General features: G+C 40.1%; 1 protein-coding gene across 3 annotated transcripts in view; it reads right to left on the bottom strand.

Annotated features, from left to right (window-relative positions):
• Ylpm1 (YLP motif containing 1) overlaps positions 1-22,396 on the bottom strand; it is a 73,491-nt gene that overhangs the window by 10,632 nt on the left and 40,463 nt on the right. For 2 of the 3 annotated variants that reach the window (XM_059279791.1, XM_059279793.1), the window contains 12 exons: positions 19,426-19,846; positions 18,348-18,440; positions 17,944-18,133; positions 17,204-17,322; positions 15,840-15,994; positions 9,665-9,727; positions 9,235-9,354; positions 8,636-8,812; positions 8,471-8,554; positions 7,928-8,011; positions 3,737-3,817; positions 701-752 (listed from right to left, as the gene is read on the bottom strand). In XM_059279791.1, the coding sequence (XP_059135774.1) occupies positions 701-752; positions 3,737-3,817; positions 7,928-8,011; positions 8,471-8,554; positions 8,636-8,812; positions 9,235-9,354; positions 9,665-9,727; positions 15,840-15,994; positions 17,204-17,322; positions 17,944-18,133; positions 18,348-18,440; positions 19,426-19,846 (1,639 nt within the window). The remainder of the gene's footprint in view (positions 1-700; positions 753-3,736; positions 3,818-7,927; positions 8,012-8,470; positions 8,555-8,635; positions 8,813-9,234; positions 9,355-9,664; positions 9,728-15,839; positions 15,995-17,203; positions 17,323-17,943; positions 18,134-18,347; positions 18,441-19,425; positions 19,847-22,396) is intronic. The other variant, XM_059279792.1, reaches the window with a different exon arrangement.

The raw sequence follows: 22,396 nt of genomic DNA, 5'->3' as shown, positions 1-22,396 counted from the left end.
CTGCATGGTTCCTTACATTTGTATTGACGCACCTTAATTGACATGTTAAATTGGTCTCTTTAAGTTTTTTTACAGTATCACACTAAAATACCGAAGGAATCCACTTAATACATACAATTTTTTTACTTGACTAAATCAGGCAACTCTAAGGTTTGATTTAAACAATCATTTAAACCGGTTTACCTTGTAACTTGGTATTAAAAACAGGCTGAAGGAAAATTTAAATGGAGTCTCCTTAAATATTTCAATTATGTATTTACTTCCCTCAACACAGAAATTCAAATTTATTACACAAGATATCTTCTTTTTAATTACTTTTTAAAACTCTAATATTTATTAGAATTATTACCAAAATACTCACAAAGCTCAACTTTGGGTTATAGGCAAATATTCTTCTCAAAAAGAAATGTTAGGAGCACATTTCTGATTAATACTAAAAAAAAATTGTCAGAAGTGACAGTATGTTATTATGCCTATCAAATATTTCTAATTATTCTAAAACCTCCCAATGATATCAAAGCATTTTTTTTTTTTTTTTTTTTTTTTTGTATTTACTCTGTCACAGTCGTCAAGGCAAAGCTAGTGAAATGACTGAAGGATGTGAGCACAAGTTTCTGGCCCTTGACTCCGTGCAGTGCAGAGCTCTATGACCATGACCATCAGGTAGCACATATAAAAACAGGAAAAAGGAAATACCCACCTAGCTTTGCCTCAGAAGTGTCCATCTCCCATTTGCTTTTCGGAATGTAACCCTAAATCGTACACAGAGAGAAGCTCGAAGGGTTAGAAAGAGACACATACATGCATAACACGTTTGAACTGGAAAAGCATTAAAACTGGGAATGGATTCAGTTTCCACTCACTAGTCATAAACATATCCTTATGGAAAACACAACTTGATTATCCTTGAAGAAAGTTAAGTGACCAAATTCACCAAACTTCACTGCACATTTCAGAGCAGTCACCAGGACGGGATCATGAAGGCACTTTGAGGCAGGTACAGTTGAGGACTCAACTGTAGCCTCTATTCCAGATGTACAGCAATTATGGCAAGAATGTACAGCTAGTTACTCAGCCAGGATCAGTATCATTCAGAAAATTTATAAGCTAGCTAGGTTACTTTTTAAGTACAACTGCTATTCTCAAGTAATTGAAGCCATGATGTCCAAGAGTGTTCTTCAAGACAGTCACTTGATATTCCAGTGTCATTTTAAGTACTTGGGAAAGGAAAACTGGTATTTGAACCCAACTACCCCATTATGAAGTTCACATTCATTTTGAAAATGACTCAATCCATGTACCAGTTAGATCTTACAAAGGCTAATTTTATTGAATCAACCAGAGCAGTTCTCTTTCACCAGATGAAAATGAAATTATTTCTGATAGCTTCTAATATTATGTTTTACTGTAATGTGATAAACCAGATATTACCACAGGCAATTTATAGCTTACATAAGGTAACTGAGTAATTTATTTTAAACAAACTCGCCAAACATTTCCCAATGTCCCAGGGTGCCTACAACTACATAGTAATCCCCTCCGTTTATTCCATGTCATTTATCACGAATCCCCTTTTTCTTTATTTGGACTGTGGTTTCGATTAGATCCTATTATACAGAAATGTTAATATTAGGACCTAGTGAACAAGACAAATTCACCAAAGGTATTTGTCTTTAAGAGTCATCTCTGCTGTTGAGAATGTTCAAGGTCATAGAGCAGACTGCCACACAGCTGCCTTGGAAACACAGTGGAGACATCGTAACAATCTCTACAGGAGAGTTCACTTGAGCATCTTACTCCAGGAAACCTTTGCATTTATACATTGCTAGTCTTTATGCAGAACTAGGAATTACTAGGTAGTATTTCAAATTATAAATTACATCATCTTTTCCAAAAACACTTAGATCAAATCAAGAAAAAGCTGTGCTGATGTGATGGTGTTAAGTGTTAAATACTGAGGAAATTAGCACAAGTGTTACCTCACAACCCACCTAAAGCCTTAAGCATCACTGGAATAGTATACTTTTAGATTCTGAATCATATGGACTAGGTTTGCAGAAGCACTAAAGGCAGGACTCTATCTCACCAGTAATCCCTAATGATTTTTTTTACCTAAGAAAAGCTTGGATTTCATCCAGTACAGAACTGAAAATGCAAAGCTTACTGAGAATTTCATTAAAGTGGTCTGAATGACACGAAACTCACTCATATCACCTTGGTTAATATTCTTCAGTAATCTTTTACCCTTGGGATAGATTCCAAGAGTAAAAGAGCTGGATTCTGCAATGTGAATGGGTTAAAGAATCTTTAGATTAAAGTAAAGAAATACACTCATTCCCTGCTGCTGGAACCATCCTGGTCATCCTTAAACCTGTCATCCTTTAGCTTCTTAAAGTGGCAGGCCACATGGAAACAAAAGAGAGTCCAGCAGACTATAATTTTAAGGCTTCCTTGCCAGTTCTCTGATGGAAAACTAGTGTTACAGTGTGTTTCCCTTTAAAAACTAACTACATGTTTAATTAAAAGCTCCAAGTTGACTACATTTAAGCAAGCGAGATGAAGCATATCCTGGAGTTTTACTGCCATAAGATGGAGCTTCCAAAAGCTAATAATTTCTCAATCACTTTCTAGTACAGGCTACAAGTAGCTAGTGAAATTATTCACTGTTATCCAGAACAGTGTGGATCTTCAAGTAAATTTTCTGCTCACATTTTAGAGTATGTATGTCAAAATGCAACCTGATTAAGAAAAATAAGACTATTAAAAAAGATACTGAGACTCAATTACCATTAACTTTAAAGCTTATTTTTAATACACATTTAAAAAAATCTAGGAATGTAGAGGTCGACACCAATGCTATATAACACAGATTCTATCAAGAGTCATCTACGTCACACATGGTTTGAAGAGACCACTCCTTGTAGACTATGTTTTAGGGGACAGGAATCAGGGATCTCTGTACATTTTCATTAAGAGAAGTATGAGAAGCAACTTAGCAAGAGCTGAAATGTCAAATAAAGCAAGTAATATCATGGATTTAAAAAGCAATACTATCCAAAGGCATTGTTAATCTCTGTACCTCATTAGCCAACTCTAAAATGTCAGTAATTTTATAGGTTTCATTTCTTGAGTGACAGGGTAAGGCAAACATCTCCAGAGGTGTAATCAAAAGCATTTACAGGAGGTACACACAACTTTAAACTCACATTATTTTCTCATCAGCCTTGGTATTCCATTGCCTACACAGTCATTTTTGCCATCATTTAACAAGACAAAACAAGAACAAATCCAGCAGCCAGTGGCAGCACTTCGCCTCTTCATTCAATAAGTTCTTCTGCCTCAGGGGACAGAACTCAATTTTGAGATCTTATAGCAAAGAAGAGACAAGTATACATATACTGGGTAGGCTATTCCACATACCTGCTGGAATGGGAAAAAATGCCCTTTTATGTGTCATTTACTTTCTTGAAAAGCATCCTCTCTTACAACCACCCACGGCTAGATGAGTACAAAGATGAGTTTCTTAGTACTCTGTTAAATTTTTCTTTTAACAACACAGAGCTTTTTTGGACTAGGGAAAAATAAAAAGAATCCAAAGTCTCCATAAAGATGGTTATGGAAACTTTTACTGTAAAAAGTGTATCAACACTAGTAATCTAACTACAGATCTGAATATAAACACTCCTTAAGAATAACAAAGAGACACTTTGCTCAAAGTGGTTGGTCTGTCTCCTACCAGTTCGCTTTCCTCTTCTTCTGCATCTTTCTTTTCATCCTTCTGTTCTTCAATATTTGCATCAAAATCTTCCATCTCTACCTACAACACGCCAATAATCATTTTCTAAAATGGATGCATTAGCATTTAAGAAAATGTTGACTCACTAAGATCTGCAGTAAGCCCACGGCAGCACAGGCTTTCCTCTGTCACATACCACGTGAACTCTAACACCCTGAACTTGGAAGTGGGACTAAAAGAAAACAGAAAGATATTCATGGAATTCTCATCTTTATTCCTGTAAAGTTAGGCAAAATCTTTTACTCCAAGGAGATGGGTCACACGTTTTTAATACTCAAAGAGATTATAGACTTTTAAAAACTTTCTTTTTGTTTTTTTGAGACAGGGTTTCTCTGTGTAACAGTCCTGGCTGTCCTGGAACTTACTTTGTAGACAGGCTGGCTTTGAACTCACTGAGATCCGCCTGCCTCTGCCTCCTAAGTGCTGGGATTAAAGGTGAGTGAGTGCCACTGATGCCTGGCGACTTTTAAAAACTTTTTTTTGGGGGGGGGCGGGGGGAGGTTTCGAGATAGGGTTTCTCCGTGTAGTTTTGGAGCCTGTCCTGGAACTCACTCTGTAGACCAGGCTAGCCTCGAATTCACAGAGATCCACCTGGCTCTGCCTCCCGAGTGCTGGGATTAAAGGTGTGCGCCACCACCGCCCAGGGACTTTTAAAAACTTTTAACATGTATTTCTCTAATCAAATTTCCAAAGAAGAGAAATGGTGGGGGAGGACAATAACAAAGGAGAGAGCACGGAGATGTGAGACTTAGAAGGTAAAGGATGGAAGAACAGACTAAGGTGCCGGTGGGAAACCATCAAAGCTGGCACAAGGAAGAACAACAGATTACTGTTTCCAACAGGGTGGTTCCTCCTAAAAGGACAGGGGATACTAGAAGAGGAGCATAGCCAGGAATTCTGGCTACACCAACATGGCATGTTTTGGGGAGACTTCAGAAAATAATCACAGAAAGAATTTAAAGCACTCCATTCAAAACTATTAACTCTTTTTTTTCTTTTTTTGGACAGGATCTGGCTCTGTAGACCAGGCTGGCCTCAAACTAAGTGCTGGGATTAAAAGTGTGTGCCATCAGGCCTCATCAAAATGGTTACTTTTAAGGTAGTGATATAGCACATGCAAGTCTTTATAAGGTACATAACAGGCAATCTAAGAATTTAGTATGGGCATAAACTGGCAATCTCAGAAATAGGTTGTTTATATGTGCAAAGCAAAAACTGAGCTAAGGCTGGGCAGTGGTGGTGCATGCCTTTAATTCCAGCACTTGGGAGGTAGAGGCAGTTGGATCTCTGAGTTTGAGGCCAGCCTGGCCTACAGAGTGAGTTTCAGCACAGCCAGGGCTACACAGAGAAACCCTGTCTTGAAAAACAAAACAAAACAAACAAAAAACTGAGTTAAGGATAGCGCCCTAAGTGATTTCTGAGGGTCTGGAAAGGGTGAGTGGGAAAAGTGACTGTGCTGAGATGACACAGAGATAACTGAAAGCCAGAATATGGACTCACGACAGCCAAGAAAAAAAAGAAAAAAAAAGAGTATGTTTTTAGGAGGTGGCATGGTCAACTCTATCACATGTGGCTATAAATTTGGCCAACAGGACAGTGTCTGCTCCCAAGCCACAGATAAAAACAGCACCATTCAAAGAACAAGGTCAAACAAAACAGAAGTGTATAAGTGACTGAGACAGAAATTCTCTTCTTTCATGATGAAGACTTGCTTCCACCCAACTAATCACTACCATTAAGAGTTAGCAATGAGTGAAAATGTATTGGAGAAAAAGAAATTAAAAGACACTTATAGATTACTTATTACAAATGGAAAAAAGGAGAAAAACTCACTAGATATGACCCTGGTGCCAAGGTTTAGACCAATGCCTAAATCACAATGAGGTAAACTGGCATCTCAAAGGATATGAACCAAATGTGATACACTGAGAACACATAAGTCATGTGGCATTCCTGCCAAAGTTTTGTTCATGTTTACACACTGATTTGTTCGTTCATTTAGTCATTCACTTGTGTGTGAACATACGCATGTGCCCACTGCCCTGGGACACAGCAGAATGTCAGAGAGTTTGCAGGAGTTAGTTCCCCTACCATGCCTTTACCCACTCAGCCATCTCCCCTGCTACTTAATTTAACCCTAAACTAATAGGAATAGACAATCCAAACTGATGGGCACTCAACGGAACAACTGGTCTATATGCACAAAAATTCTGTTGTTGTTGTTGTTGTTTTTTATGGTAGGCTAAGAAATTACTTTTCATAATGTAAGTCTGAATCTGGGATCTTCTTTTAACTTTTCTTTATGTGTATGGGTGATTTACCCACATATATGTCTGTGTACCACCTGTGTACACTGAGAAGACCAGAAGAGGGCGTAGGATCCCCTAGGACTAGAGTTGTAGATGGCTGTAAGCCACCACATGGGTACCGGGAATTGAACCTGTGCCCTCTAGAAGAGCAGCCAGTGCTCTGAGCCACTGAGCCATCTCTCCAGGCCCTACAATATTAAAATAAATAAATAAATAAATAAATAAATAAATAAATAAATAAATAAACAAACAAACAAACAAATAAATACAAACAGCAGGTATACGTGCGTGTAAGCTTCAATGTGTGTGAGACTTGTGTGTGTGTGTGTGTGTGTTCATGTGTGCAGGTCAGAGTTTACGGCAGGCTTCTTCCTCTGATCTCTACTTTTTTTTTTTCCCCTTTCTTGGTTTGTTTTTTCCAGATAGGGTTTCTCTGTGTAACCCTGGCTGCCATGGAACACAATCTACAGACCAGGCTGGCCTCTGCCTCCACAGTGGCAGAGAATTAAAGGTGTATGACACCTTATTTTTTGAGATAGGGTTTCTCACTGAACCTAGAGCTCACTAATTTAGACTGGTTAGCCATTGAGCCCAGGGATGCCCCCCCCCCCCTTGGTTTTTTGAGACAGGGTTTCTGTATGTAACAGCCCTAGCTGTCCTGAAACTAGCTCTGTAGATCAGGCTGGCCTCGAACTCACAGAGATCCGCTTGCTTCTGCCTCTCGAGTGCTGGGATTAAAGGTGTGTACTACCATCACCCAGCCCCTAGGTATTTCTCTTATACTCCCCCTCCAAAGTACTGGGATTACAGGCAAGGGCCAATGTGTCCAGTGTTTATATGAGTGTTAGGAATCAAAATTCAGGTCACATGCTTTCATGGCAAGCACTTTACTAAATGAGCCATTTTTCCAATTATAAAAGGTTATAAAGGGGTTGGGGATTTAGCTTAGTGGTAGAGCCCTGGGTTCGGTCTTCAGCTCCAGAAAAAGAAAAAAAGAAAAAAAAATAAAAGTTTATAAAAGCTGGGCATGGAGGTGCAAGCCTTCTCTTGAGTTCAAGGCCAGCCTGATCTACAAAAGGAGTTCCACGCCAGACAGGGCCATACAATGGCCTTGTTTCATCCCATCCAAAAAGATGCTATAAAGGACAGGACAGGTGATGAAATCTAAATATAGACTATTTTTAAGCTACCTCAAGGAAATTCAGAGGCTAAATTAAGGAACTGGCTGTGGGGTATGGCCTAGGAGCAAAGCAGAATTAAGTAAATTAAAAAAAAAATTTTTAGGAAATTTATTTTACTTAATACAGGATCCTATCAATGTAAACTTTTTTTTTCCCTTCTTGGTTTTTTGAGACAGGGTTTCTCTATGTAGCTCTGACTGTACTGGAACTCACTTTGTAGACCAAGCTGACCTTGAACTCACAGAGATCTGCCTGCCTTTGCCTCCCAAGTACTGAGATTAAAGGTGTGCACTATCAGCCTGGCTAATGTTAACTTTCTTAAATTTTATAATTAACTAAATATATTAGAGAATGTCCTTGTTCTTAGAAGATAGCCATCAATATACTTAGGGGTGATGGACTAAGGTTTTTCAACTTAACTCTCATATGATTCTACAGTAATATAATAATTATATAATTATTATATAATAATGTTACTAAGTATTTATTAACAATCGGATTAGTTGAGATCATTCAAAGGTATATACGTGCTCGTACATTGCTCATGTAACTTTTCTGGAAGTTTAAAACTTTCAAAGTGAAGAAGGTGAAAAACGTGCTGCTTAATCTTAACTGCATTTGAGGCAAAGATGCACACTTACTTCTTCTATTGCAGCGTCTTGTAGCAAGGAACGAATGTCTAGACGCATCATGTGACGAGGTGCAGTTTCCCAGTGATCAGCCATCTATTGAAATATTTGGACAGTTATCTCAGACAACTACTCCAATAAAGACCAAATCAGCTGTCAAGATAAATGCGATTAATGCTACAACCTGAACAGGCTAGTTCTGAGAAGAGCTAGGCAACCCCTTCCAGTTAAAACACAGAAAAGAAGCCAGGCCTTAAATTCCAGCACTCGGGAGGCAGAGGCAGGTAGATCTCTGCAAGTTCGAGGCCAGCCTGGTCTCCAGAGCAAGTTCCAGGATGGGTTCCAAAAGCTACACAGAGAAACCCTGTCTCTAAAAACCAAAAATCAACAAATAAAAAAATTTTTAAAATGCAGAAAAGAAAGCATTTATTGAAGCAGATAGAAAAGACATTCAGGAAAAAAAAAAAAATGAGGTAGTGAGCTTAAGACAACACTGCTGATACTGAAAGAATGATGTTTGGGGTACTCCGGCACCCTAAATTTCTGAAAAATTACCTTATTTATTTCTTTAAGCTTTCTTCCATGAATATTTCTCTTGCCACAAGTCTGGTTATCAACACTCATTTCAGCCAAATACACCTAAACAGAAATAAGTGATGAGTAGGTCGAGAGACTCAAAACTCAAACTCAAAGTGCTTCAAAAGTTCTTTAAGACCATACCTCAAAACCCTTGGTTTTTGCTGCACTCCAAAACTGGTCAAAATGTCTAACTCTGTCATTGATAGCATCCAGAATGATGAAAGGGAAAAAGCCATCATCCAGAGTCTTTTTGAATGTTTTGAACATGCTGGTGCGGTAAGTCTCCTCCATCTCAGCTTCATATTCATATTCCATCACCTAAGATCCCACAGAAAAATGGGAGTTAGCAAAAGGAAGAAATCAGCCTCAGCCTGGTTAACACCGAGATAAGGATGACTTTACATCCTTCACACCTAAGTACCAAAGCTGGTGTCCAGAAGACAGGAAGTGATCATCTTCAAAAAAACCTACACCTCAAGCCAGGTGTGGCAGTGTACACCTTGAATGCCTGCAGGTGATGCAGGCAGATCCTTGTGAGTTTGAGGCCAACCTGGTCTAACCTGGTCTACTGGGCAAATTCCAGGCCAGCCAGGGCTACACAGTTAAGATCCTGCCTCAAAAACAATAAACCAACCCTGTCTCAAAAAACAAAATAAACAAACAAAACTAACAACCCCATCTCTCCCTCAACCTATTTTTCTTAAAATCCCACCAATAGGTCTAGGAGAATTACATCATACCTTCTTTTTCACTTTCTTTCCAGAATCTGGATCTTTTTCTTCTTTTTCTACTTCAGTGATGAAATAATCATCTAGACTTAAAACCCTGGGTGCAGGTCCTCCAAATTCTACTTCCTTATCCTAAAAATACAACAGTCATGAAGATTAAAAAAAAAAAAAAAAAAAAAGTGAACCAAATTGATGAACACACTAAAGTTTCCACTTGTGGCTAAATAAAGTAAAATAAAAATTTCTGGTTGTTTTAAATCAAGCAGAGGCAAAATTATTTGTCTAAATGGATAAAAAAACTTCTAAGGAAAAAATCTACTAAAGATCTATGGGCCTCTATAACTGATCAAATGGGAGATACTTGTACGAATAACATACTGCCCACTAACACAAGCAACTCACTTTTTTTCCTTTTTCTTTTTTTTTGCTTTCTCATACTCACCCGAATAAGTTTTGCAACATGTGTCTTTCCACTGCCAGGCAATCCTCTCATTATCACAACAATCTGAAACACAAGGACGAGGGGGAGTTTGTTTTGTGTAGGGTTGAGCTCAGCTGGCTCAGTTTCTGTATGCTTCCCTAGCATACAGAAGTCCTTGAGTGCCATCCCAGTATTATGGCAAATGCCTGGAATCCCAGCACTCAGGTAGTAGAGGAAAAAGGTCAGAAGAACAAGGTCATCCTTGGATACACAGGGACTCTAAGGTTAGCCTGTTAGACCTGAGACCTTGTCTCAACACAGACAAAGCAAAACAAAACAGAACAAAGGAAATGAATAAGTACGTGAAACAAACTATTGAAAAATCAATGGCCCAAAGAAATCAGAAAATATTCTGACAGGAATGAAAATAAAGGCACATACCACAGCTCATAGAGTAAAACTAAGCATATGTTTGAAGGGAAATTTTAAGTGTAGATGTCTATATCAAGGAAGATTTAGGGGCTGGAGAGATGGCTAAGCTGGGATTTTAGGCCTGCTAGTATACTGAGTTAGCGGACACTTCAAAAACAAAACACCTCTCTTTAAAACACGTTTCTGCAATTTGAGAAATGGCTCAGCAGTTAAGAGCACTGGCTTCAGTTCCCAGCACCCACATGGTGGCTCACAACTGGCTGGCTGTAACTCCAGTCCCAGGGGATCCAACATCCTCTTCTGACCTCTGTGGGCACCAGGCACACATGTGGTGTGCATACGTACATGCAGACAAAACTCATCACAAAAAATAATATCTCTTAAAACATTAAGAAAAAAGATCTAACATTGAAAAACCTACTTTTCTGCCTAAACCACTGCAAAAAGAGCAAGCTAAAATGAACAAAACAGAAGGAAGGTAACAAAGATCAGACTAGATATTAAGGAAATAGAGAAAACTCAGAAAAACTTTAGGGCTTGGATATGGTCATGTGCTCCTCAACAGTACAGGTGCTAGAAACTTGGTCTCCAGTCTAGCAGGGTGGAAATAATGGAGCTTTTATCAGGTGGGGATTAGTGGGAAGTTAATTAGGTCACTTGGGGTTATTCTTGAGGGACCCTGGACACCTTCCTTGATAGTGCAATGGTATAAATTGTAAGCCTGATCCTTGAATCTCTCTGGCTTCCTGTCTCACACATGTTCCTACCATGATACATCCTCCATGTTTTGATGCAACAAGAAAGCCCTCACCATAGCCCAGCAAATTCTGATGCTGAACTCTTGCATCTCCTACACTGTGGGATACATAAACATCTTTTCCTCATAAAGAACCCAGTCATTATGTCATTATCTAAGTAACAAAACCAGCACATCTCCCCCGTTCCAAATCTATAAAACCAAAAACTGATCCTCTGGGGAGGGGGGACAACAATGAAATTGATAATCTTTTACCTAGACTAAGAAAAAAAGATTTAAATTACGATAATAAAAAATGGAGACGTCACTACCAATATTACAGAAATGTAAAGAGATTATAAAGAAAGATACATATTAGCTGCATGCTAAAAAGAAGATAACTTAGATCAAACAGACAAATACCTAGAATGATGCAGACTACCAAACTTGCCGAAGAAACAAACAAAAACAAGGGGAGGGGACAGTTGAGAGAGTAAAACAAGGGAAAAAAAAAATCAAGTGTGGTAATACACATCCTTAATCCAGTATGATGGAGGCTGAGGCAGGCACAGTCTCTGTGAAGTTAGCCTGGCCTACATGGTGAATTCTATTACAATCAGGGATATACAGTGAGACTCCAACTAAAAAATAACTCAATAAAAGCTGGCATGGGTGACACATGCCTCGAATGCCAGCCTTTGAGAGGTGGGGAGGCAGGAAGATCAGAAGTTCAAGATTATAAGGTCATTCTTGACTACACAGCAAGTTTGAGGCTAGCTTATTATACTTTGAGACCCTATCTCAATGAAAGAAAAACAAAAGAAAAAAATAGACGATGTGACTCTGAACAGTCAATTGGTAAACAGATGAACAAAGAAACACCAACAGGGTGAGAGCAATGGCTCAGCTGTAAGGGCAGGCTGCTCTTCCAGAGGACCCGGGTTTGAGTCTTAGCACCCACACGGTAGCTCACAACCATCTGTAACCCCATCTGTTGCAGGGGATCTGATGCTCTCTTTGAGCCTCACAGGCACTAGGCATGCAAACAGCACAAACACACAGGCAAAATATCCATACATATAAAATAGTAATAATAAAAAAGTATTAACAAAGAAAAGCCTAGGCCTAAAAGACTCCATCACTGAATTCTACTAAATATTTAAAGAATGCAATTCTTCCAAAGAACAGAAGGACTAATTCCAAACTTATGAGGCCAACATCACTTCTGTACGAAAACTAGGCAGACATGACAAGAAAACAATGATATCTATTATGAACGCAGATGTAATGATCTTCAAACCATATCCAGCAACACAGAAAAAAATTGTTTGAGTAGCACCAACTGCCATGAAAATCAATTACTATATTAAATATGCCAATATACTAAAAAATAAAAATCATGCAATCATCTCTACTAATATAAAAAAGAAAAAAACATTTAACAAAAGCTAACAACCCCACTCAGGATGATAATTTCTACTTCCATCCATTTGCCTGCAAATTTCATGGTATCATTGCTTTTTACTGCTGAGTAGTACTCCACTGTGTATATGTGCCACATTTTCTTTATCCATTCTTCAGTTGAGGGGCATCTAGGTTGTTTCCAGGTTCTTGCTATTACAAATAATGCTGATATGAACATAGTTGAGCAAGTGTCCTTGTGGTAAGTTGAGCATTACTTGGGTATATGCCCAAGAACAGTGTAGCTGGGTCTTTGAGGAAGATTGATTCCCAAATTTCTGAGAAACCGCCATACTGATTTCCAGAGTGGCTGTACAAGTTTGCATTCTCACCAACAGTGGAGGAGTGTTACCCTTGCTCCACATCCTGTCCAACATAAGCTGTCTTCAGTGTTTTTGATCTTAGCCATTCTGACAGGTGTAAGATGGTATCTCAGAGTCGTTTGTACTCACTCATAAGTGGATACTAGATGTAAGGCCAGGGATGGCCAGACTGAAGCCCATGGCTTCGGAGAGGCTAGCTGACAGGGAGGGACACATGGATAGCTCAGCGAAGTAGAAGTGGATGGGATCTGCATGAGGGGGCTGGAGGTGAGGGGTTGGCGGAGGGCAAGGAATGGGGGGTGAGAACATAGGGAAATGGGAGGGTTGGAGTGGGAGAGCAGGGAAGGAGATACCATGATAGATGAAGACATCACGGGAGTGGGGAGAGGCAGGGTGCCAGGGAAGCTCTCAGGAATCCACAGGGATGACCCCACCTTGGACTGCTGGCAGTGATCGAGGGGGTGTCTGGACTGGTCTACTCTGGTGACCAGTCTAGTGAATACCCTAACTGTCATCATAGAGTCTTTATCCAGTGACTGATGGAGGCAGATGCAGGGATCTCTGGCCGGGCGCCAGGCTGAGCTCCTGGAATCCAGTCGATGATGGGAGAGAGGACGAATTTGCCGTTGAGATAATGATGGGAAGATATGCAGAGATGACCCACCACACTGGTGGAGACCCATAAACTGTGGACTAATAACTGTAGAACCCTCATGGGACTAGACTAGGCCCTCTGGATTTGGGAGACAGCTGTTTAGCTTGAACTGTTTGGGGGACACCTGGGTGGGGGGATCGGTGATCCATCCCTGGTGCATGGGCAGGCTTTTGGGAGCCCGATGCCTGCAGTGTGGCATCTTGTGCAGCCTTGGTGTGGTGGGGAGGGGCTTGGACCTGCCTCGGCTCTGTGTGCCCGGCTCTGCTTACTCCCCATGGGAGATCTTGATTTGGAGGATGTGGGGTGGCTTGGGAGGGAGGGCTGGGGGATGGGAGAAGGTGGGATCTATGGGTGGTATGTAGGGTGAGTAGAAAATTTCTTAATAAAAAAAATAGAAAAAAAAAGCTAATGAACCTTTGTGAGTAATAATATTCAACCAAGTAGATAGAAATAGAAAGGACACTTTCTCAACCTGATGAAGAGCACTTATAAAAATCCATACCTGAGGCCAGCAAGGTGGCTCTGTGGGTAAAGGCGTTTGCCTCCAAGCCTTAGTATCTATGTTTGATCCCTGGGACTTACACAGTCAAAGAGAACCAACTCCTGTAAGTTGTCTCTGATCTCTGTTAGTGTGTTGTGGTACATGTGCACATGTGCCTCCCCACATTCAATAAATAAATAAATAAATAAATAATAAATAAATAAATAAATAAATAAATCCAGAGCTAACATCATACTCAATGGTGAAAAACTGAAGGTATTTTCTCTATTCAAAAATCAAGACAAAAAACAAGGCAAAGAACGTCCCCCTCTTGAGACATCTACTCACTAAGTAGACGAGCTTAAACCAGAAAAAGTACAATTATTTTGCACATGACATAATCTTATATACAGAAAATTCCAAGAATTTGCTAAAAATCTTTGGAAATGAAAAGTTCACCAATGTTACTAAACATAAGATGAACACATAAAAATAACTTGTATTTCTATACCTAAAACGAGCAAGCCAAAAATAAAATAAAGCCAACTATGTAAATAATAACATTAGTTATAAATAGATTATTCGAACACACACACACACACACACACACACATACACATACACACACACACACACACACACACACACAGAGTGGGGTAAAGGCACTTCCTGCCAAGGCTGACAGCTTGAGTTTGTTTCCTGGGATCAACGTGGTGGAAGCAGAGAACCAGCTCCCGAAAGTTGTCCTCTGACCTCCATATGTGTACACCAGCACGGTGCACACACAAACAAAAAGAAATAAACAATTTAAGAAATAAAAATTAAAGAGCCCATAAGCACATTGAAAGCAGAGGGATGGTAAAAGATAAAGAAAGAGAAGTGCCATTTTACCACTGGAAACATATTCTAAGGATCTTTAGCAGATGCCTGAAACCATGAATAGTATTCAAATCTTACAATACCTTGATAGTTCATCTCATAATCAAGACAGCTACTAAGTGACCAACAGGTGGGAAGTGTGGACATGGCAAGGGATGACTCAACTGCAAGATTTCATCATGCCACTAAGAACTACACATGATTTTAAATTTATGAATTATTTCTGGAGTTTTTCTTTTTTCTTTAAGTCAGTGTCTTCTTAGGCAGAGTAGGCGAACTTCAAACTCAGAGATCCGCCTGCCTCTGCCTCCTAAGTGCTAGGTTTCAAGGTATGTGCCACCACACTAGGCACCAATTTTAATATTTTAATTACAATTATTGCATCACTGTTGACTTCAGAGAAGTGTATCTGCTTCAAGTGCAACCACAGACAAGATGGTGGACTACTGTATCATTCAAACAACAACCACAGGACAGACAGGATAGCTATAGATTGAGAGTAGGCAGAGAGGGCTGGAGAGATGGCTCAGCAGTTAGGAGCACTTGGTGCTCTTGCACAGGACCTGGATTCGATCTTAGCACCCACAAGGCAGCTAGCTCACAACCATCTGTAATTCCAGTCCCAAGGAATCTGACTTCCTCTTCTGACCTCTGTGGGCACCAGGCACACATGTAGTGCACTACATACATATGTGGATGGATGAAATCTTTTTTTTTTTTTTTAAAGATTTATTTATTTATTATGTTTAGAGTGTTCTGCTTGCATATATTCCTGCAAGCCAGAAGAGGTTACCAGATCTCATTACAGATGGTTGTGAGCCACCATGTGGGTGCTGGGAATTGAACTCAGGACTTTTGGAAGAACAGTCAGTGCTCTTAACCTCTGAGCCACCTCTCCAGCCCCTGAAATCTTTATTATAAGATTACTCAATATTAGACAAATTTAAAAGTATATATATATATATATATATATATATATATATATAGAGAGAGAGAGAGAGAGAGAGAGAGAGAGAGAGAGAGAGAGAGACAGACTATCAGGAAATTAAACCTAATCAAGTCTCCTAATTCTCCCTCTTTTTGTTCCACATATCATAAAGGCAAACCTACTTTTTCTCTTTTCAAAATGCAATTAATTAAACTAACTAAAATAAATAAATTGATAAAAGAAATAAACAACCCTCTTACGATTTTTAGAATTACAAAAAATAATAGTTCACAGGACTCACTCTTTCAGGCCTGCTCTCCCGGCCTGGTGGTTTCAGAATGTCATCCACATTCTTGGACTCCGGCTTCTTCTCAACCCGTGGAGCTGGAGGTGGCTGGTGGCCCAGGGAAGGAGCTGGAAGGGGCATTCGCTCCTCCGGGTAAGTTCTTCGCTCTCCTAGAGGTCCAGCAGTTGAATACCGTTATTATTTACACAGTAATTGTTGTGGAAGGTAGTGACTTTCTGTTCCCATCCTAATTATAATTCAGATTAGGTCTAATGAGGTGAGGGTCACTTTACATTTAATTAATACACAAATCTACTGCAATTGAGAAAATGAAAAGACCGGCATATCTGGGGAAAAGAGATTGTTCTGAATCCACTGTTATTCATATTAAATATAGGAAAACACTCAGCAACAGGACCTAGAGAAGTAAAGATTTTGCTAGATAACCCAAGCATGACCAATCCTGTACAAGTTCTATGACTTTTGCTTTATAGTTTAAGAGTCATTGCTTAGGAAAGCTTATTCCTGAGAACAGGTAGGAGTTTCTAGTTTAAGTGCAACTCACAGTAATGAGGAGATAAGACCAAATTCAATGTCTAACAGTAAGTGCCTTATACTTTATCAATTCCATGGAACAGCATGGAGCCACTAAGAGGTTTGAATATGGGAAAATTTATATGATGCAGTTATTAAATAGAAGAAATACAAGACAACTTTACGTAGGAGTGGGGACTCAACTTAGCATTGTAGCACTTGCCCAGCATGTGTGAGGCTTTGGATTTGATGCCTAGCACAGTCAAAAAAAAAAAAAAACAAAAAAAACAAAAAACCCAAAAACACACAAGAAAACTCCTGGCTTTACTCTTGATAACTTCATAAATAAGGATGCAGAGAGAATGAGGGGTGGAGAGATGGTTCAGCACTTAAGAGCACTGGCTGCGCTTGCAGAGAACCAAGGTTCAATTCCAGTACCAACATAGAGGCTTCCAACAATCTGTAACTCCACTTTCAGGGGCTCCCTGGGCACCAGGCATGCACACAGTACACAGACATACAAGCAGGAAAAGCACCCAGACAAATAAAAAAGGAAATAATAATTTTAAAAAGAGAAAATGAGGGAAATATGTAAAATTAAAGTTACACTATGGTGTGTAGTGGGATTCTAAATGACTCTGTTTTTCAAAACTCCTTTAATAGTATAAAATTTAAGATTAAATTTTATTTCATTAATTACATTACTTTTTTTTATAATAATGCTACCATCTCTTAAGAAATCTCAAGTACAGTTTATTATGAATGTTTAAATCCACAGCTACAATGAAAACCACCTTCTATTTGTTTACATTTTCAACATAGTTGTTGTTAGTAAGGTATCCTACCTCCAAACATGGATGGGCCTTCATAGGGTGGTCTATCAGACTTCCGGTCATAGGATGGCCTATCAAATCCTCCTCTTCTGGATGAGGAATGGTCTTTTTTGTCTCGATATGACTGATTCCTACAGGGTGTTACAAGAGTTTTTGCTGAATATATAAATATTTGGAAGGTCTCTGCTTTGTAACACAACATCATTATCTGCCCATTGTCTCTATGGCACTTATTCCATATTCAATATTTAAATTTTAAACTTGCCTTTTCACTTATATCTACCTAAATATCTCAAGAGTTATAAAAATAAATTGCTTGCCTATAAATTAAGTACTTGTTGCATTTTATCAATAATATTATGCTGGTCCTGGTAGCACACGCCTTTAATCCCAGCACTCGGTAGGCAGAGGCAGGCGGATCTCTGTGAGTTCGAGGCCAGCCTGGGCTACAGAGTGAGTTCCAGGACAGGCTCCAAAGCTACACAGAGAAACCCTGTCTAGAAAAACCAAAAAACAGAGAGAGAGAGAGACAGACAGACAGAAACAGACAGACAGACAGAGGGCAGGTGCTTCTCTGTGAGCCTGAAGCCAGCATGGTCTTCAAAGCAAAGTTCCAGGAAAGGCAGAGCTATATAGAGAGACCCTATCTAAAAAAATCAAACAACAAAAAAACAACAAACCAAAAACCAACAACCTGGCTGAATTTACACAAGATATTTTACATACATAGAAAGGCATTTTTTACACCATACCTGTCATCTCGGGGTCTACGCTCTCTGTCAAATCGATCCCGCTCATAGTCAAGAACACGATCCCGGTCTCTATCTCGATGTGTCTCTCGGTCCCTTTTAAAATCTCGATGATCTGCTGTATTACTTTGACGGTCAAAATAAGGTTCACGATCTCTGTCTCTATCACAGCGATCACGCTGGATTACATGCTCTATAAAAACAATACAGAGTAAGAACTACAAGTGTTTTCAGAACAAAAGCAAGAAGTACAATTTTAACTTCAGAAATAGTACAAATCAATGTCTTAAATTTAAGAACCTTTTAGTGATGTTAAAGGAAAGCCTAATCTTGCTAAGGAGGAAAATCTTGTAATAATTAGGCCCTAAAGTTAAGCTTAAAATTACTTTTCTCTCTGGGAATCCTACCTGCATCAAAAGTTGACCTTTCAGGTAATGGATCTGGGCGTAGAGTTATTCTTTCTCCATATGGTATCTGTTCAACTTTATTAGTAGGCATATCTGTCAAAGAAAACCAGGGATGAAATATAAGAATGAAGCTTAATAAAACCAAGCCTCAGGTTAATAATTCCTGTAGAAGTCTAGCATGGTAGTATACATCTATAATCCCAGCTCTCAGAGCTGAGGCAGGAGGATCTAGAACCTGCAGTGATTATGAACTACATAATAAGTTCCAGGGCCAGCAAGATAGTGACTCAAAAAACTTATAATCCCTTCTCCAGAAAACCACTTCCTGTCAGGTGTACTGGTATACACTCTAATACCAGAACTTGGGAGGTTAGGAGCAGGAGTTTAAGGTCATTGTCTGGGCTAGTTTACATCAATTTGAAACAAACTAGAGTCATCTGAAAAGAGGGACCCTCAAATGAGAAAATGCCTCCATAAGATTCAGCTGTAAGGCATTTTCTTTTTTTTTTTTTTTTTTTGGTTTTTTCGAGACAGGGTTTCTCTGTGTAGCTTTGCGCCTTTCCTGGAAATCACTTGGTAGTCCAGGCTGGCCTCGAACTCACAGAGATCCGCCTGGCTCTGCCTCCCGAGTGCTGGGATTAAAGGTGTGCGCCACCACCGCCCAGCAAGGCACTTTCTTAATAGTGATTGATGGGGAAGAGCCCATCCTATTGTGGGTGGTGCCATCATTGGGTGGATGGTCCTAGGTTCTGTAAGAACGCAGGTTGAACAAGCCATGAAGAGCAAGGCAGTAAGCAGCACCCCTCCATGGCCTCTGCATCAGCTCCTAACTTCAGGTTCCTGCCCTGTTTGAGTTCCTATCCTGGCTTCCTTCCATGATAGATTACAATGTGGAAGTGTTCCAACTTGATTTTTGGTACAGCAGTAATAACCCTAACTAGGACAGAAATCCTCTGCTACACAGTGAGTTTGAAATCAGCCTTGGCTAAGAGATCCTGTCTCACAAAACCAAACTTATTACCACCACCAGCCAACAATTCCTATAGAACCCCAGCCATATTTCACCATCATTACTCACCTCGGCCATGGCCATAGTCAACTGTATGCTGCACTGGTGGTGGTTTGGACATTGGTGGCATACCCATAGGCATTGGGCCAGGAGGGGGAATGGAAGAATGAACAGGTGGGGGTGGTAATACCGGAGCAGACTGAATTGCTGCAGTGTCTGACTTAAATTCTGAATTCAGTCCTTGATCAACATTTGTATCCCAGAGCCCATAGAAAGAATCTTCGTCCCAGCGTTCCTGTTTCATAGATGAAGTTTTTCGCTTTATAACTGGGGGAGGAGGAGGTGGTGGTGGAGGCGGAGGAGGCGGTGGTGGTATTGGCACAGGTGGCCTAGTCATAGGAACAGACGATCTTGCTGGTGGAGCAGAGGGTCTTACGACTGACCCTGGTGGCTTACTCATGGGAGGGCGTGGTCTATAGGCTCCTGGAGGCTAGAGAGGAAGCAAATGGCTTAGGAAGCTAGTCACCACATACACTGTCAGAGATGAGTGGAAATTAAATCTAGTTCTCAATCAATTAAAAAATTAATATACGAGATAGATTCAAAATGTTACGCTTTTGTGTTTTTAAAGACACTAGCAGACACTGGGGAGATGGCTCAGTGGTTAAGATCACTCACTGCTCTTGCAGAGGACACAAGTTCATTTCCTCGTACCCACACTGAGTGGACCATCTGTAACTCCAGCTCTAGGAGGACCTAAGAACTTTGGTCTCTGTGGGCACCTACACACACACAGCTACTGCACACATATACATAATGCAAAATGTGTGCACATGTGTGCATGTACACACACACACACACACACACACACACACACACACACTCCCAGGGCCTGGTGGTATATGCCTTTAATCCCAACACTTGAAGATCTCTGTGAGTTCAAGGCCAACCTGGTCTACATAGTAAGTTCCAGACCAGCCAAGACTACATGCTGAAACTACATCTCAAAAAAGAATTTTTAAATAAGATACCAGCAGAAGATGGGGAGATAACTCTGCCAGTAAAATGTCTGCTATGCAATATGAGGACCTGAGTTCAAGTAACAGAACTCACATAAAAAATTTGGGCATGGTTTGGAAGGATGGGTCAGTGGTTAAGAGCACTTCCTACTCTTGCAGAATACTTGAGTTCAGTTCCCAGCACTCACATGGTGGCTTACAACCAACCATCTGTGACTCCAGTTCTAAGGGACCTGATACCTTCTGACCTTTGAGAGCATCCATGTGGCACATATACAAACAAAATATTTACAAACATAAAATAAAAATAAGTACATCTTTTTTTAAAATTGGAAATGGTGGTACAACTGGGGAAGCAGAGACAGGCAGACCCTAGAGCTTCCCTGACCAGGAGTCCTAGTCTAATGTGAGCCCCAGGTCTGTGAGATATCCACCATCTAAAAAACAAATACACAGTTGTTTGAGGAACAATAACTGAGGTTGACCAGTGGTTTCCATTCATACGTACACACACGTGTACTCATGTGTGCACACATACACAGAAACACCAGCAGGAAAATGAAGACAGGCCACAGAAAAGGAAAAACATAGAAATGTCATTCCTAATAGAAATAATTGAATTCATAATATATAAAACTTTTATAACTCTAGCTGGGCATGGTGGCATACCCATTCATCTTTCTAGGGAGGTGGAGGTGGATCAGTTCAAGGCCATCCTCAGCTACATAGTTAAGTTTGAGACCAGCCTGGATTATAACACCTTGTTTCAAAGGTAAACAAAAACCCCAGCAAACCGCTGATAATCCCAGAATTTAGGAAGAAGAGATAAGTGAATCTCTATGAGTTTAAAGCCAGTCTACCTGGCCAGGTAGAGGTGGCACATGCACTTGGGAGGCAGAGGCAGGCAGATCTCAGTGAGTTCGAGGCCAGCCTGGTCTACAGAGCGACTTCCAGGACAGCCAGGGCTACACAGGGAAACCTTGTCTTGAAACCACCCCCCACCCCCAAATGAAGTATCAACTCTTGCTGTGACATGAACTCAAAAATGTTATGCTAAGTAAACGCAGCCAGATTCAATTTATATGAAATATGCACAGAGGCGAAACTACAGAGACAGAGAATGTGCTAAAGGCTGCTTGGTGCTAAGGAAGAACTATAAGCTAGTACAGATATTTTACTGGATAAGATGTTTTAAAATTAGATTATAGTAACACGTGCTCAGTGAATTTAGTTTAAAAACCAGTGAGAGGCTAAGGAGATTGCTCAGTCAGGAAAGTGCTCAAATAAAAACACTTCCTTCCCATTTCTCTTAGTCTACTGGTTGTGGTCTATTTATTTTACAGTGACAGCTATTTTGGACCTTGGAAAGCCAACTGTATATATTACTTATGTTCATCTGGAGGTTGTGCTTTAAAATTAGACTTTTGGGGCTGGAGAGATGACTCAGTGGTTAAAAGCACTGGTTGCTCTTCCAGACGACTCAGACATGGTAGCTCACCATCTGTCTTCAGTTCCAGAGGCTCTATCATCCTTTCCTGGCCTCTATGAGCATGAAGCACATAAGTGGTACATTTACATAAATGCAAACACTCATATTTGTAAAATTAAAAATAAATATATCTTAAGAAAAAGACACATATTTTAAAAATAAATAAAATCAGGGTTTTTGAGTAAAAATGGACTTTACTAATATTAATTAACATGGGAAAAATTTGGGAGGGGGTTTCAAGACAGGGGTTCTCTGTGTAGCTCTGGCTGGCCTTGAACTCTGAGATCTGCCTGCCTCTGCCTCCCAAGTGTTGGGATTAAAGGCGTGCGCCACCACCACCCAGCAGCTTGAAAAACTATTAATGTTACTAGTTACCAATGATGTGTACAAGGAGGCTGTAGAGATGGCTCAGGAGTTAGAGCACTCACGCTCTTCTAGAGGACCTGAATTTAGTTCTCAGTACCCACATTGGGTGGCTCACAACTGTCTATAACTTCAGCTCCAGGGGATCCAATGAAAGCTCTCTTCTGGT

Source organism: Peromyscus eremicus, chromosome 14 (assembly GCF_949786415.1).
Source record: "Peromyscus eremicus chromosome 14, PerEre_H2_v1, whole genome shotgun sequence".
NCBI classification, from domain to species: domain Eukaryota; kingdom Metazoa; phylum Chordata; class Mammalia; order Rodentia; family Cricetidae; genus Peromyscus; species Peromyscus eremicus.
The sequence above is the reverse complement of the archived record's forward strand: the minus strand, read 5'-3'. Positions and strand labels throughout refer to the sequence as shown.